The 17,462-nt window shown below is 40.1% G+C and overlaps 1 protein-coding gene across 1 annotated transcript in view; it reads right to left on the reverse strand.

Moving 5' to 3' along the window:
• The window catches only part of TNKS (tankyrase), a 110,191-nt gene that overhangs the window by 4,580 nt on the left and 88,149 nt on the right, over positions 1 to 17,462 (reverse strand). Inside the window, 12 exon segments of the mRNA XM_021393773.1 lie at positions 815 to 971; positions 1,677 to 1,863; positions 2,699 to 2,804; positions 3,490 to 3,564; positions 4,909 to 5,006; positions 5,622 to 5,742; positions 8,151 to 8,233; positions 8,908 to 9,145; positions 10,350 to 10,538; positions 12,724 to 12,833; positions 13,364 to 13,583; positions 16,803 to 16,959. Coding sequence (XP_021249448.1) covers positions 815 to 971; positions 1,677 to 1,863; positions 2,699 to 2,804; positions 3,490 to 3,564; positions 4,909 to 5,006; positions 5,622 to 5,742; positions 8,151 to 8,233; positions 8,908 to 9,145; positions 10,350 to 10,538; positions 12,724 to 12,833; positions 13,364 to 13,583; positions 16,803 to 16,959 — 1,741 coding nt within the window.

The following is a 17,462-nucleotide window of genomic DNA, read 5'->3' on the forward strand; positions in this document are numbered from 1 at the left end:
TCACCAGGAAGGACAATGCAAGAATCAGCTCTGTGTTCAAAGGGCGCAAAAGAAAAAGCAGATTTCAACCAGGTGAATGAGATTAACAAACCCAGGGAAGGTTCCTATAGGATTCAAAGCACGTATTTTCTGCTCTGAGGATAATTAAGCAAAGGAACAAGCTACTGAGAGAGACTTTGAAACATCATTCTCTTTCAAGTCCTACCTGGTCAAAGCCCTCAGCAATCTGGTATGCAATCAAGGGGAACAAGAGGCTGTTTTTAGGTGACTGCCCAAGGTTCTTTCCAACTTGAATTTATTTTGTAATCTTTGAATCATCCAAGGCAGTGAGCAAACCACTCTTCTAGGCTAAGAGCCTCAGCTGAGTTACTCAGAATAAAAATCAGCTCCTGAAGACTGCTGTGCTACTTCTGCTGCCATAAGGGGAGACATGGACGTTGCCACAGCTGGGAACCCACAGGTAAAAAGCTCAGAAAACTCACTATCTATAAAGCCCCAGAAATGCATATGTTCTTGTTACTACAGTAATGTCAATTAAATGCGGTGGGAGAATCAGTACATACTCGTGAAAACTACATCTCTTGATTGGCTCTTCTCAGCGCTGCAGAGGAGGAGTAAGGCCATTTTCCACCATTTAGATCAGAGAAGCTCAGTGGGAAGGAGCAGCATTTCCTGCCTCAATACAGTTTACTGTTTATTTTTACATTTAAGTGAAAAAATCCAGGACAGCACGCCTGAGTGGAAATCATTTGTATCCCTTCTGAAACTCCATGCTCTGCTCTTCTACAGGCCCAGTCTTCACTATCCCACCTACCTGTTCTCCTCTATAGATAACATATTCAGCATATGCAAGTCCATTCACACTTGGCCTGCCAATAACTGAATGGTGCCCTGGAGGGGCGTGCGCCATCTTCATTGTACTGAACTGAAGAAAGGATTTTCCAAGGGTCACTCTGCAGAAAAGCATCTGTCTAAAAAGAAAACAGAAACACTGTGTTAACCCGAGAGATGTAAGCTTCCAGAACGATTTCAGACTTTTGTTTGTTACAATTAATTTCTCAAAAGTTTTTGGAGAAACAGTTTTAGAAACCAGTTCTAAGGCTGTGTCTAAAAATTCTTTCTTGGCATTCAGAAGGGAAAACACACGCTTTGTTTAGCTGTTGCATGGAAGCCTGCTCTAGTTCATTTTCTATAAAGCTGTTGTATGAAGCTGAAACTCTTTGTGTTCCAACCAGCAGGGTGAGTGTCAAAGCATGAAAAGCACACTGATCTACTTCAGTACAAAACAAAGCTGTGATTAAGTCCTGCTCGCTACCTCCAAAATTATCTGATCTGCAGTACCGAACTGTACTGCTGATCACCGCTTTGCAGTGCAGCTTTGTTCTAAGATTGCCTGGAGTTTAATTGCTTTTTTTTGCCTGACTCTTCATTTTCAAACTTGCTACTTCAAGCCTCTTTGCTGAGCCACCACTCACTTTGATTTATACTCCCTTTGACCTTTCTGTGGGACTCGCATTTATATCCGCTTCTGTTCAGCACTGACAAACGGAAAAGTGCATTTTCCCCACCATGACCAAACTTAAGTGGCTATTCTTTCCCCACAATTCACCCTGTGCCAGGGTCATAAAATCCAGGACAGATGGAGTTACCTACAGGGAACTCTGCTGGAGACATACCTGTGGCAGATGTAACAGGATCTGTCTTTGTGCGTGGGACAGCCTGTTCCTCCCCCTATCCCATACACATATTGGTTGCTCTTTGAAGAGTTCTCTGCAAAGTAAATTCCAGCTCCAAACATTCCTCCAATGTATGCATGCCTCTCATCAAACCCTTTGTGAATGATAGCATTAATAAAAGGAGACCCTAGAATACACAAAAGGACGTGTTATCACACATTTGTTAAGACCTGTAGTAATACTGGGCTTTGTGTCAAGAAGAGCTTTTACTGCCTCAGATAGATCACTAAATACCACAAAGTGTGCTCAGTCAGCTGGAAGGGGGCGATACCCAGCAGGATGCAGTGATGTGTGGGATTTATCATTCTATACCAAGATCCCACGTGTGACTCACATCTTACTCAGTTACAGATCTCATTAAGTGGCCTTCCCACCCCCTCCTCACATTTCAGCACGATTTATCTTGTCAATGCACACCTTCTTCAGCAGTCAGTACTCTCTAACAAAGGGCAAATTTATCAGGACAGCAATACCCTAAAACAATTCCCTACACAGAGTCATAGGAGGTGCTAGGGCAGGAGTCATTTGCAGGCACTCCTGGATGCTTCTGGAGAACATCTTCCTCAAATTCATGGTTAGTTTTGATTCCTTTCCCTCATGGTTGCCTGAAGTGCCAGGGAAAAAATGTTTTTTACTATGTGTTGCTCCCCTCTTTCACAGGATAACTTGTATTTCTCACAGCAGTTATAGTCCTCGCAATAGTTACCATCAGTTTTAATGGCAATGACTGAGATACAGCTTTTTATAAACGTATTTAGCACCTAGTGGGGCTTTACAGATTGCAGTAACCACACAGAATACCTTCACCACCCCCACACTCATGCATTTTTAGTGTAGAAAAACAATTACTGTACAGGATGGTGAAAACAGTCACACTAACATTGCCTGTGGGTTCCCGTGTGTATCTGGTTGTTTGTTTTTTTTTTAATACCAGTACATACAAAAAGTTATCACTTTATTACCATGAAACAACATGCGCTCATTGTGATGATTATGATTCTCTTCTGAGACCTCCTTCTGTCTGTGACAGAATCTCTCCCGCAACTTCTTATTCACAACCTTTTGGATCTGCAGTGGAACAACAAGCATTAAGCATGCAACTCAAATTACGTGAAATACGGTTTCAAAAAGTTTGCAGAAGTTCTACAGAGAAACACAGCAAGACACATGAATGGTACAAAAAAAACCACATTGAAAAAACGTGCCCTTTCTGAAGGCTGAAGTCTTACAACCAAGTCAGTAACATATGCTCAGAGATGCTCGCATTTATTGTGAATTGCTTAAGTTCTTGGGTTTAAGGCAGGCTTTCAGGCTTCACCCCTTGGAGTAAGTAATACCACCAAGAACTACAAACTGTCTGAAACTCCGTCCCTCTCTGCTTTGGCCTCTCTTGAACAGGCCTAGCTTTTTGAAGATTTAGGTTTAATGTTCATTATCTGGTGGGTGGCAACCCTGCCCATGGCAGGGGGTTGGAACTGGATGGGCTTTAAAGTCCCTCCCAACCCAAAAGAAGTCATTCCATGACTTCTTTAGACTCCTTTAACAGCATAAGCGGACGCTTCTTCCTCGCTCCATATGCCAAGCACACAATCAGTTTAATTTTAGTACCAAGTGCTTGCTTTAACTCTGTAACTGAGCATTGTATCAACAAAGAACTGTAAGTTTAAAAGGTTGGTCTGTTAAATCAATTCTGTGTGCCTGCATAAGTATCAACTTATTTTATTACATAGAACTAGGAGGCTTTGAAACTTACCCTGATGACATTGTACCTGTTGAAGATCCCACCAGCATTTCCACCATCTCTGTGCTCCCGGATTGTACTTTGCATCTATGTAAATGAACACAACTGAATGTTCAGTACATAAAACTTGTTAGCAAGGAAAAGTATTCATGCAGTATCTAAATACATCATGGACAGCAACAGAATCTGCGTTGAAAATTAACTAAAAGGTGTCAAAAAAGTCAATTTTAAATGGAGATACATACTTTTCTTCAGGTACCTAACACACTATACAGCTCTACAATACTGTCTGAGAAGTTGAATTTTGCAATTATTCAATCTTTTAATAAAAACCTACATAGGAAAGAGGATTGGCACTTGCTGTCAAAATCAGACTACCGGAAAACCTGCTTCAGATTAGAAAAAATTAATAAGTAACTAAAACAAAAAGATCGTTCCGAAGTAATAACAAATGTATTTCTAATGACTACAGCCTGTATTTCCTAGTGACAGAAAAATGCTTATACTGTAAGTTTTCTTATGGCATTAGCAGCTCCTGAAAATTTCAACAATTTTACTAGATTTTTACCAGTGGTATTTATAACTACAGCACCAACATTTAGTAACAACTCAAACATCCCAATTTACTCTAGTAAACAAGTGACTCTTTCTGTCAGATATGGTTACACAAAAAATCTGCACTAACTCCAGTTTTACAGAGTTATTAATAAAAAATACTCCAAGGTACTGGCAGCAATCCTGAGCACCAGGACTTTTAAAAAGCTACTCTTCTGTGCTACAAAGTAAAACCACTACACAAAGCAGCTGAACGAACAATAACATGTTTATTTCAAACCTAAGTCTTCAGAAAGTCTCTTTCCTCTTAAGCTTTTCCTCTCAAAATGGTAACTGCTTGTCCTTGACTCAAATAAAAGAGCATGTGTGTGTGGGAGGTAAAATTACAGTCATCTCTCACTTATCCAAGAGCTGCTTATCTAGGTTACAGATTAACTAAGCCACTGAGACAAGCGAAAACAAGCTGGTTCAGATGCAGAAACAGCCTGAGCAAAGAGAATGCCTACAGACTTGTACGGCCTTGATCTCCCAGTCTCCACACACAGCCTTTGCTTTTCACAGGTATGCCTTTCTCTGATAAGCCGTGGAAGCCCTAGCTATGAGATGACATCCAGAACACAACGCCAGCAAGGCAAAATTAGGTTAGCAGGAAGTGAGAAGCAAAATCATGTATTTAAAGAAAAAAAACTGGCAGGAAACAGCAAAAAAATACATCATCAGTATAAATTGAAACAAATGAACACTCTAAGCTCCACGTCAGATCCATGCAATTCACCAAAGCACGTTTTATCACTTTCAGCATGTGTTGCAAGATTTAGCTCTAAGGATTAGGTGATGAGAGAAATGCACTGCCACCAAGAAAGATAATCGCAATACCTCCTCTTCAACGGACTGATACTCCTTATCATCTGGTGCAAGGTCAAGGAGAATAGTCCCCTGACTCACGCAGTGGAAAGTTAAATAAGGGTTGGTACCTACAAAGGGAAGGAATTAAAGAAGTAAAAAAATAAAATAAAATCAACAGGAGAAAATAACGCCAGCCTTATTTTCATGAAACATGGCAGTTTTTCTGCTTATATAACCCCAGTAAGCAGGAAATGTAAAATAAACACAAGGCCTAAAAATAACCTTAAAAAGATGAAGTACTTTCATTGGCAGCAGGGTCTTAAGAGAGAGAAGGAAAATCCAGGTGTGACAACTACATTTTATTGTTTGTGCTTTCAAGAGAAGCACCCAAGAAGCGTGGGGCAGCAAAGAGCTCCATCAAGCCTTCAGGATACAACTAGCATGGATGTAGGGCAAATCAACCCCAAACCTCCCTCCTTGGTCAAACAGAACCCCTGCAAATGGACACAGCTTCCATAGCTATCTTGGGGCTGTCCATTCTCCGGAAAGATGAGCAGTCACTCAGTCCTGTATCAACCCAACATATTCCTTACCTGTCACAAACCACCAAACCATCAGCAAGCACATCTTCCAAACAACCACACTCTTTCAATTCCTGGTATCAGTGCCTACATTTACAGCAGGGGACTCCTGGGAGCCTGTTCTGTGCTACTCAGACTAATAAGTAAAAATATGATATTTACCTTGCTGGCCTCCTAGAAGTCTCTCCACACCTTTTATCAATTTGTGCCGGTGGCCATAGGCATTAATTCCTATTTCTTTAAGCTCCTCATGTCCCATGTCTGCCAACACATCTAGGGTTATCTGGAAAGGTGAAAAATCACAAAAATCACCATCCAAACCTGGCCTGATTCCCAAGGCTAAAGATATATCAGTTCAGAAAATGGATTGTATTCATGCTACAACCAAGGGAACATATATTTTATGTTTTACCATATTCTTAACTGCTGCCACCTTCTGGCAAGCCTCTCCCTGACACAGGACCATGCCCAGCTGCTACAGCCCAAGCTGTGTAGAACTTTCACTTCTCTTACAGCACTTAACAAGAGCTCATTCTCGCAGGAGGCTGTTAAAATCATTTTTACTTATGTAGGAGGAGGATGCATGGAAAAGCTGGGACAAGTCAAAGCATGGGAATATTTCTGAAGCATTCAAGGTCTCACCTTCCAGTGTAATTCAGAATTTTCACTGTGCAACCAAGAAGGTGTTTCACATCGGTATATAATGGTGTGTGCATATCCACACGTGTGCTCGCATGTAGATGAAGCCAGTGAGTTGGCTAGGTTAAGTCAAGCTCAACTACCCCAACTATTTCCCATGCTCAACTCTGGGAAACAATTAGCATTGTGAGGACAGGCATAACTAGTTATGTTGTTGTAATATACAAATACATCCACAATCACCTGACATGATTTTAGACATCGAGATCACAGAGATTACTGGTGGAAATAGGAAAGTAATAAAACAAGCTGTCAAACTATCTCCTAAGTTTAAAAAGAGGAGGATATAAATGCTAAATGAAATACAAATTTTTCATTGCTGTTAAAGCAATTCTGTGCCAAGGTGTTTACGTGAAACACAAAGATTTAATGTGATGGAGGTAACTGTATAAAGTCTACTTCCAATTTTATATTAAATCAGAATTGGAAGCTCAGCAAACAATAGGAACCCGTACAACTTGCTTAAAAAGCAGGCAGACTGTTAGCACAACTGGACTTGCAAATACCAATACTGTCAACTACAAACTGAGTACCACAAAACCAAAGGAAAGCAATTCAAGCAAGGAATTACAGATACCCTGAAAAACTGTGCAATTGAGCAGAAACACCCCTAATTAGATTGCTGTGGAAAAGCCACTGAAGACATTCATCATGTGCACAGGAACATTAAAAAAACAAAAAAAACCACAGACATTAGACAGCACCAGCACAGACACGATATCAATATGAGATTAGAGCCAAGTAGAAAAAATGAACATGAAGGTAATGCAGATCTTGGGATGATGAGTTTATTTTTACTAGAAAGACAAACCTATAAGAGCAGCTTAGCAGTTTCAAAAATGATAAATGTGATTTAAATTGTTAAATCTTATTAGCAGGGAAAGATCTTAACAACAGGTTAGAAGTTAAGGAAGCATAAGCAGGACAAAAGCAGCATGGCAAGTGGAAGGTGTGAAAAATAAGAACAAAAACTGAGTAGAATACAAATTTGTTTGGGGTTGGTTTGCTTCTTACTAGAAGTAGTTCCAAGTTAAAGAAAGGAGCCTATGCTTATGTGTAAGAAGGGAAAAAATATTATACAGCATGGTAACTTTAGGGAGATACCTCTGTAACGTTTCGTGGAAGAATGTGGAGGCTTTTCTGTAAGTAACAAATTACATTTAAAATATTTATTTCCTGATCCATCACAAAAGATTAGCAGCAAAAGTATGAGGAAAAAAAACATCAAATCCAGCCTCCTTGCACTTTTTACCTCCACCAGTGTCCATCTTAGTCACACAAATAATCTTTTTAACTCTTAACTCATTAAATCTAAAAAACAGTACATAAAAATAGGCCATAAATACCTCACAGTAACGTAAGCTTCTGGAACTGTAATGAGTTGTACTCTTTTCATATACTGTAAATTGCTGATAACTTTGCAGTTTCTCCCATCTCTCAATTATATTTAAAACTTTTTAGCTCTGCAAATTCAATTAATGCTACAGTCCTAACACATTAGGAAACTACGCTTCTGCATTCTCTGGACCGATTACACACTATTCAACTAGATTTTTAGTTCAGCTTACGGGTCAGACTGGAGGGATTCCTAGGTCTAATTTAAGCACACATATAGCAGTACGGATGGTGAAAAGTTTCTTGAAATATCAAGATTGCTACAGCACAAGTGCAGGCGATGTTCCAACCAGAGTTTTGTAATAGCCACTTATGCTCAAAAGTAAATTCAAGGTTCACATGCAGCTCTCGGAATACAAGCCAAATTAGCAATCATTGTTTTTTAAGAAAGTGAAAACTACTGATATCTAAATCAAACAGGCAGAGATTTTCATCTCTACTTCACTGAAAAGCATTTGCCAATTCATTCGTAACTGCACTTTTCTTGGACATGTCTCTTTTTTTCTGTGGATGGGAAGTTGTCTTTTTTGCTTTCTCTTTTAAAAACAGGGAATTAAAGTCTATCTTTAAAACATACAGAAAACGCTTGACACTTACCTGTTCTGTCTCAAAGATGTCCCGAAGGTGTTCAAGACCCAGGCTTTTCAGGAACTGGGTAATGTTCATGTCAAGACCAGAAACTGAAATAAGAAAAACAAATCACTTTTATCTCATGCACTCGATTCAAATAAGTAAATAAACTGACAAATACCACTTCTCTTAAAATTCCAGTCTCTGATTCTTTGTACCACTGATGTGCCTTATAAAAAACAATCCACTTTCATTGTGTGAAACCACAGTGCAAATATCATCACTATTCCCCTCCTCAGTATCAAATAATAAAAAGCACAATCAATCTGTGGCAGAAGCTCATATTGCAAGGGGAAGGAATGGAAGACCAGGTGTATTTTTGGTATGTAATCACCCAGATACTGCTATACAGCATGTATTCCAGATACTAATCAAAAGATCTAAAAAGTCTTATTGAAATCCTCCACAGCCTTCACAATCATAATTCTGTCAAATTAATTCTCATTGGAGCTTCAGGATAAAATCAACAGCATCTGGGCACCTAATCAGATATGTCTTTGTAATCAGAACTAATCGCCAATACCAAACAAACAAACAGCCAACAATGTTCCTGCAGAGCACATGAGAACAGAGCAACCATCAGGCACTTCACAATGTGGACAACAGTTCAGGCTGTGCAGTAATTTCTGCCTAGTCAGAAATGCTTTTCAGAAAAAGCAAGAGCTGCTGTGAATCTAAACTACTGTACTTCTGGCAATGCAAACTTGTCCAGCAGCAAATGCACCTTCTCCTTCCTTCCTTTCAGTTCCCGCTGCTCCATCACCAGTATTTGATGCCCCTCCGACTGCTAGTTCTGCCAGTGGCCCAGTGAGGTTATCTATACTGCTGGCAGCAGAAAGGCAGGATGGTGTAGATGCTGGTGAGATCAGGGAGGCACTAACAACAGTTGCTTGAGGCTTAAAGCACGTAGGCAAAGCTTCTGGAGGCATCGCATCTATCAGCAAAGCTCTGATATCATCAGCCTGAAAAACACAAAAACATTCAACTTAAGGCTCAGTTATATCACAAATCACTAGTCTCTGAAGAGAGTTTTCTCTTTGATTTTATTTATTTATTTTAACTGACCACCCTCTTCTCACAGTTTAAAAAGAAAATTGCTGGTTTTTGTAACATGGGAATTTATGGCTGCAAGAACATTCCAATGCATTGCACAGACACGTGAACTGAGTTCTCTATTTCTAAATTTATGTGAGAAGGTTCGACTAATTTCTTTTCTGGCACAGTGACTTCATAGGTGTTAAAGGCAGGAACAGCAATACAAAAACGTTACCCTTTGCAACTCAGGCCACACAACGCCATCTCCTAATTTGTGTGTCAGTCAACTTCTGGTCAAGCATTTTGCACTGGATCAAAGTTTCAATGGAAAAACTCTACCATTCCCTTTGCTATGGTAACCTCTTACAGTGTTTCAAAAAAAAAAAACAGAAACTTCAGGAGGAGTATGAACTTAGCAAACAACTTGACTACGAAATGCCTTTATAGACTAAATTAAGAAGAACCCTCACATCTTCAAGAACTTCCTCCTGGCAGGTCCTTTTATGATTCTTGCACCAGAAATGGACATAGCATCCAATTTGGTTGCAGTTATCTATACTGTCAAGAATGGTTAAGCTGATACATGCATGTTCATACAATCTTCTTAGGTTCTTTAACCAGCTACCACCATCGCCACTAACAAGAAAGTGTAAGGTGTCAGTTTTAAAGGAGGTTTGACAACCATCCACAAATCTTAGGATGCTGTTTTGGAGCTGGTCATAAAAGAACTGAGGTAATACGCAGGCAGCAATCATAATCACCCACTAAGCGATTCCATTCCGATAAAACCTCATCTCATTTTCCTTCTCGGTTCAATGAAATAATTACTAACAGTACACAGAGAGTGACTACCACTAGGGGCATTTTCAGATAGGTTAACTTCCGACAATGAGAAGATTGATTCCAGGAGTGAAACCTTCAGCAGATGGGATCCTTATATCACATTAAAATCCCAGCCAGAGGAAATAAAGGTAAAAGAAATCACAAACACACCCTGGAGACATTCATTTCCCTCTGCCTTGACACAAAGAAAGCTGAGGACTGATGATGCCATGGAGGCACAGAAAGTCGCTTACACACAGAGCAAATCCTCCAGAGCACTCTGTGGCTGGCACCCCAACAAGAACTTACTGTTGCCAGGTCTAGTGGTGTCTGACCCTCTTGATTCTTCATGGTTGGATCTGCTCCATGAGCTAATAGCAGAGCACAGAGCTGCGTCCTTCCTTTTTGTGCTGCTTCATGCAGTGGTGTGAATGCCCACTTATCTGTTGCATTTACACACGTGTTATATTTGATCAGCAATGCTGCAATATCCACATGCTAGAAAAAAAACATTTTAATTAACACAACATTGATAAAAAACATATTTCCTACTTTGAGGTGAGGATAATGGTGCTTAGAGACCTTAATAATTTCTCTTTCCTTTCTTTTACCCACTTACCTGCCTCGTTATACAGCAGGGCACTCATCATGTGTGGCTCTATCCTGCAGCTCCACAGTTACTAAATCTGGATCACCCCTACCAGCCCATGTATGATCAAGCATAAGCACAGAGTTACATTTCTGTCCAGTCACCTGAAGTACATGGTAAGTAGTCCGTGCCAGCTGCAGGATCAGGCCTGATACATTATCCAGCATAAAACAAATAGGCTTAGCTGTCAAAACATTTGTAGATATTTGATCTGGAAGCATGAATTTACGGTGCTGTGACATTTCTGATATGCCACTAGGAGCTCTAACACCAATGTTACACTATTGAGCCACCAATCAGATGTTTGCATACAGAGCTTTGTCATAGAGCCAACCCAAGGCAATACAAATTTGTTTGTCCTCCAATCATATTTTGAGAGATACGTAATTGATAAAACTCACTGTAAGTGTCATAAGGAACAACTGTTTTACAAGGGCTATAAAAGTACTTATACCCCCATGCTTCCATCAACATTCCATCTTGGAAGTCTCCTGAATTAAAATAAGATGACAGAAAATTGGTGAATAAAGAACTTCTCTCTATGACCTGTAAAATTATTTGTGGAATACAGCTTAGAAATAAAAAAAAGTAGGCAAGAGCATGAAACACAAAAATAGTAAGCAGAAGCACAAAGACTTTTGCTAATGGATTTCATTTTTTCTTCCAACAGCAATTAAGTGACTGTTAGCAGCTCTAGAAAAGCTTCCTCTGAATGGTCTGAAATGACTCCTGACCTTATTTTTCCTCTCTTCCAAACTTTTAAACCAACTGCATTTCCTGCAGCTTCTCTACCACGTGACACAAAACCCTACTGAGAGGCACACATAATAAGCGTTGGCTGGGAGAACTGAAGACACTTCACGAGGAAAAGGTTTTGTCTGTGAAACCTGCCAGCCATGAATATCTGAAAGCAGTACTCATCTACCTCCCATTACAGAGGTCTGAATGGGCTAAGAAGTATGAGGAACTACAGGAAAAGCACTGAAACATAGCCTCATTAACTTTTCCTAGAGAAAGCAAGACAACCAAATTAGATTGGTATTACGATTTTTGAAGTGATTATCAGCTTGAACCAATATCTTATGTTGCTATGTGACAATAAATAATGTTATATCGTCATATAGAATGAGTGCTTTGGTTTGCTGTGCTTTAAAAGAGCAAGCACAATCTTTGCATCAGAATATATTTCTAGATCTAAGCAATGTGCTGGGCACTTAGTACTTAAGATTGAGGCTGATGACGATACTGCTTGGTATTAGGACCAGCTATAGAAAATCATGGTGTTGCACTTCTAAACCTTGAACAGTATTTGGAGCTCTTTGCCTTCTAGGACACCAGAAGCCCAGACTGACATAGAGAACCAGTGCCTTCCTCATTCGGATCTCAAAAGAAAGCAGATTATGTGTATCCATTACGAATGGCTCTCCTTGATTTTGCTCTTCTTGTGCTATGGCCCTGCAGTAACAAAGCATATAATTAGACCATCAAATCCACCAGTTTTTGAGCTTAGGTCCTCTGCCTGACCTTAAGCATGCTGCTAGGATCTTCTCAAGCACCATCTCTGTATAACTGCTTGCAAAAGATTTTTCTCACCTCATCTGCAATTAGCAGCTGCTTTTGAGGCATCCATGCAAGTGGTACGCACACAGATGTAGAAAGAGGGCCTGCCTCATCCAAAATGGCTTAAATCAACTATTGCAGCCCCACTGCAGCAGACATGATCCCCTCTTACTTCCACACAAATCTTTCAGTACCAACTTGAGATCTTTCCTTTTTCAGGAGTCATCCACAATTTAAAACCATTCAAAGCTTTGCATCTGCTTGCTTGCACAAAGGCTACCTTCAAGTGATCTTTCCAAACTGCTACATCCAAATATGCCTCATTAAGCTACATCTATGGGACTAAAAACAGGATGCACATCAGTGACTTAGCCCAACAAGTATTTCATGCCATCAGAGGCTAAGGTTGTTCACTGCAAGACAACTGCAAAATAATCAGCTTTCTGGTTCACAAGCAGAAGCGCCTGTACCTACCCCATACGATGCTGCATTATGTAGAGGTATTAATCCTCCTTTGTCCTGGGCATTAACATCAGCACCATGCTCAAGAAGATATTCAGCTACTTCTAAATTGTTGTAACCAGCTGTAGAAAATAAACGGGAAAAAAAAACTAAGTATTAGGAGAGGTTCAACAAACAAAAATTGTCAAGCAGCAAAGCTAAAGCATTTTTTCAGCTGCAAAAGCTCTTTTTTTTCCTAGTAACCATATTAACTCCTGAAATGCAGGTGCCTGTTAACAACACTCTGCACGGTAAAGTTCTCCTCAAAACTCTGCAACCCCATCTTATGATATTATAGGAAGCAGTCAAAACGTATAGGCTCTTGACAGTGGCATCCAGTGCCAATACAAGATACAATTGGCACAAACTGGGACACAAGAGGTTCCTGGTGAACATCAGGAAACACTTCATTTAGCAAGTGATGAAGCACTGGCACAGGTTGCCTAGAGAAGCTATGGAAGCTCCCTCCTTGGAGACCTTCAAAAAGCCTCCTGGATGTGGTTCTAGACAACCAGGTCTAGGCACCCCTTTTTGAGCTGAGGGGTTTGAATGGCATACTTCCAGAAATCCCTTTCAACCTCAATCATTCTGTGAAACACGGTAAGTTACTCACCTGCAAGATGTAGTGGTGTTGAATTTCTTCCCTGGGTGTCTCTGCAATTGATATTTTCTTGAGTACACAGCTTCTGCACTCGAGCCAGGCACCCCTTCTTGGCAGCATCTAGCAAAGCAGCATCTCCTCGCAGTAAGTCCTGGATATCCGTGTCTCCTTCTTTCACCAAATCTAGAGGAGTGTTCCCATCTCGATTCTTTTTTGTTGGATCAGCTCCATGCTGCAAAGAGCAAAGTGCAATGCTGCTGTCACAACCATGAAGAGTGCACACAAGTACGTCACTATTCTGAAGCACAGGTGAGGCAAGAGATTTTGCTAATGCAGTTGCATACAATAAATAAATCCAGAAGGACAGTAAGCCAATCTTGGCTAATGAAGCCAGGACCTCAGGTTCACCAAATACCACCCTGCTACTGAAAGACGTTTCTTGGAGATATGATCTAGAAAAATATTCATTTCTACACTATTACGTAACAGCATCATCTTAAATTGCTTACATGTCCTGCCAAGCAGTAAAGAAAACATTTTGGTGGGGCAGCAGAAAAAGTGGATTTAGAAGACTTCAAGAGTATACTTGTGCTCATAAAACATGCAAATCAATCACAGAAAAAAAAACTACTGGAGCATGGGATAAAGAGAGGAACAAACATCTACAACATACGGCACAAGTTGTGTCCATGAACAATGTTGTGGGAGGACAGCTCTTTCTCTGCTCACTGCTAGCAGTCATAGAAAGAACACACACAGATAAGGCATAGGCAGCTGTTAGTGTTTTAGTTCTTTGGTTGGCTCCTTCAGAATGGTCAGTGGTCCAACCACTGCCAGCAAGCCTACCTTGGCATTTCTCACCAGTGATGCTGGCTACATGCTGTGCTACTGTGAGCCACAGAGAATGAGCTGGGGATGGGAAGAGCAGAAGGAATGAACCACCTTGTACTTCAAAGTATTATAGAAATGTTCAAGGTGAAAAGGGTAAGCAGTAAGGGACAGAAAGAGATAGAGCATTGATTACACAGAATCAGATCGGCATTTGTAGTGCTCTTAAGAGTTGTTTAGGTTTTTTTTGCAAAAAGCTTTCCAAAACCAGGAATGACTTTTCCAGATATAACCTTAGATTCCTTAATTTTAAACTCACCAAAATCAAACTCTTCTAATATTGTCAAGAATAAATATCAAAAGGAAGAGGTAGCAACTTCTCAGACTCCTTCAAAATCATAGAAACAAACAAAGGAGCCATTTTAAAGAAAGGCTTTGAAAGTCTCTCCAAAAGGTCTGTGTGTTTTTGTTTCATTCTTTACATAGAACAGGGTAGAAAGAGCACAAGTCAGGAGAAATGAAGCTCAACATCCACAGCTCAGCGGAACTGACAGCACTGCCATTTGGCATGAGACACATAGCAGGAGAAGCCCTGAAAAAACTGCAGCATGAGCATGTATCCATGGACACCCAAAGTCTTTACAAAACCATGTCATCTTAAGGGCAAATTTAGCTCTTGTGCAAGAGTGAGTTCTAAAAGTAAGATTTCAGCATTTCTGTATTTCCTGTGGTATATTCATTCACAGCCCCTTGAAGCTGAACATGAAAGATGGCTATATTCTCACTTAAATGATCAGAAAATTCCAGAGATCTCCAGTATCTGTAAAGTAATGCTATGCTTGAGCAATTATGAGTGCTCCTAAAGCTTGAGCTAACTCCTGTATTCAAGTGGTACTAACGTGGCCATCATTGTGCCTATTCCACAAACATGTTTGCATACCTTCTGGTTTCCACTGCTGATGAGTTTTGAAAAGATGTGCTACCCCCTGAATTTGAATACTTATTTGATAACCAAATGAAATAATTAAGGAGATAGGTGAGAAATATCACAGAATTGCAGGGGTTGGAAGGGACCTCAAGAGATCATTGAGTCCAACCCCCCTGCTAAAGCAGGTTCCCTACAATAGGTCACACAAGTAGGCGTCCAGCTGGGTCATGAAATATCTTTATAGCAGGAGACCCCACAGCCACTCTGGGCAACCTGTTCCTGTGCTCTGTCACCCTTATTCTAAGTTCTTCTGTATGCTTGTATGGAACTTCCTATGGGCAAGTTTTAGGCCATTGGTTCCTTGTCCTATCACCATGCACCACTGAGAAGAGCCTGGCCTCATCCATTTGCCTCTCAACTCCCTTTATATATTTATAAAAATTATTTAGATCCCCCCTCAGCCATCTCTTCCTTAGGCTGAACAGACCCAGGTTACTCAGCCTTTCCTCATACAGGAGATGCTCCAGGCCCTTTTATCATCTTTGTGGCCATCTGCTGGACTCCTTCTAGGACATCCCTGTCTTCTTTGAACTGGGAAGCCCAGAACTGGACACAGTATTCTAAATGTGGCCTCAGCAGGGCAGAGCAGAGAGGAACGACCACCTCCCTCGACCCACTGGCCATGCTCCTTTTAATGCACTCCAGAATACCAATGGCATTCTTGGCCACAAGGACACACTGCTGGCTCATGGCCAATCTGTTGTCCATCAGAACACCCAGGTCCTTCTCTGCAGAACTCCTTTCCAGTAGGTCATCCCCTAACCTGCACTGATTCATCTGGTTATTTCTCCCCAGGTGCAAGACTCTACACTTGCTCTTGTTGTACTGGGCTTTGCAGCAGCAAGAGAAAAATAAGTGCAAGTGGAAGAACATTTTAATTTTAAGACAATCCACATTCTTACTTATGAATATTTTAAATGCTGTGTTTCAGAGAAATGTGAAGTCACAAGGCTAAAATAGAAAATAGTATTGGTAAGAAACCCACCAGAACCCACTTTTACCATCCCAAGACCTATGTTAAGAAGTCTCTCAAATTCAGGGAAACATGCTGGCATTACCTCACGCCTTTTACAACTTCTGCTGATCAGGAATATTTATTCCACAGGATATTAATATGCATTTCCTCCAGGATCTTGATAGATTATTCGTTAACTTAACAGTTTTAAATCTTTCACATGCCAGACACTAAGTCAGTCCCCACTTTCAGTTATTTCTCTGTAACACACTCTTGCATGTCTTTACAAAGATTTTCTTAACTGCATAAACTGTTCCAGAAAGGGATGAATAGGTAAGGATTTTTGGTGCTTTTTTTTTTAATTTGTTTTTTTTTGTTTTGTTTTGTTTTCCTCCTTTCCCAAACAAATTCATTTTTTTCCATTTTGAGAGTCTTGTCCTACTTGGTTAATAGCATCAACTGGCCATGTTGGACCAAGCTAATAAACCTACTGGAAAAAGCAACCATTCTGATGATTCTCTGTAAGTGAACAGACATTACATAATAAACTGACAACTGTAAAATGAAAATAGATTGAAAGATACCATTAAGAATTCACAGTGCAAACAAGTTTGAATCTGGTCTTCAACAAAAACAAAACATATATTCAAAAACACATTTGAAAATTCCAGATCACATACTTTTAATAGCAGTTTGCAGATTTCATATTTTCCTTTTGCTGCTGCTTCATGAAGAGGAGTGAATTTCCACAGGTCTGCTACATTGACAGAAGCACCATGCCTCACTAAGAGTTCAGCTACTTTGTAAGAACAGGCATTGTGCAGGGGAACTAAGCCGCTAATCAAAGATAAAGTTTTAATAGCTACAGAAAATAAAATCCAATATGCAATCACACAAAATTCCAAGAGATAAAACATCCACTTTCACTGTACAGAAGTCCACATGTTTCAGACTTTTATGGCTTTATTTCCTTGGTATTATTAAATGAAATGAACATTGTTCTCATCCTTCAGATCCCATGTAGGAGGCTTCTAAGTGCTTAACAAGCATCAGCATTGCTTTTGCTACAAGCAAGTGGCTTTAACGCTGTTGGCAGCAGCAAAAAACAAAGTTACAAGAATCACTACAATCTGACTACGGATAGTTGAATGCAAATTTCAGAAAAGGTATAAAACTAAGCAATGGATTTGAAGTATAGTTACCAATGACTACACATCCACAGAAAGACATCCAAATATTTCTTTCAAGGGAGAAACTGATAATTCAGTGTTGGAAATGAATTACCCCTCACCCTGAAGTCCAATATGTTAGAGTGAAAGATCAAACAATCATGCTATTCC

The sequence above is a fragment of the Numida meleagris genome, chromosome 4 (genome assembly GCF_002078875.1).
Source record: "Numida meleagris isolate 19003 breed g44 Domestic line chromosome 4, NumMel1.0, whole genome shotgun sequence".
Classification (NCBI taxonomy): domain Eukaryota; kingdom Metazoa; phylum Chordata; class Aves; order Galliformes; family Numididae; genus Numida; species Numida meleagris.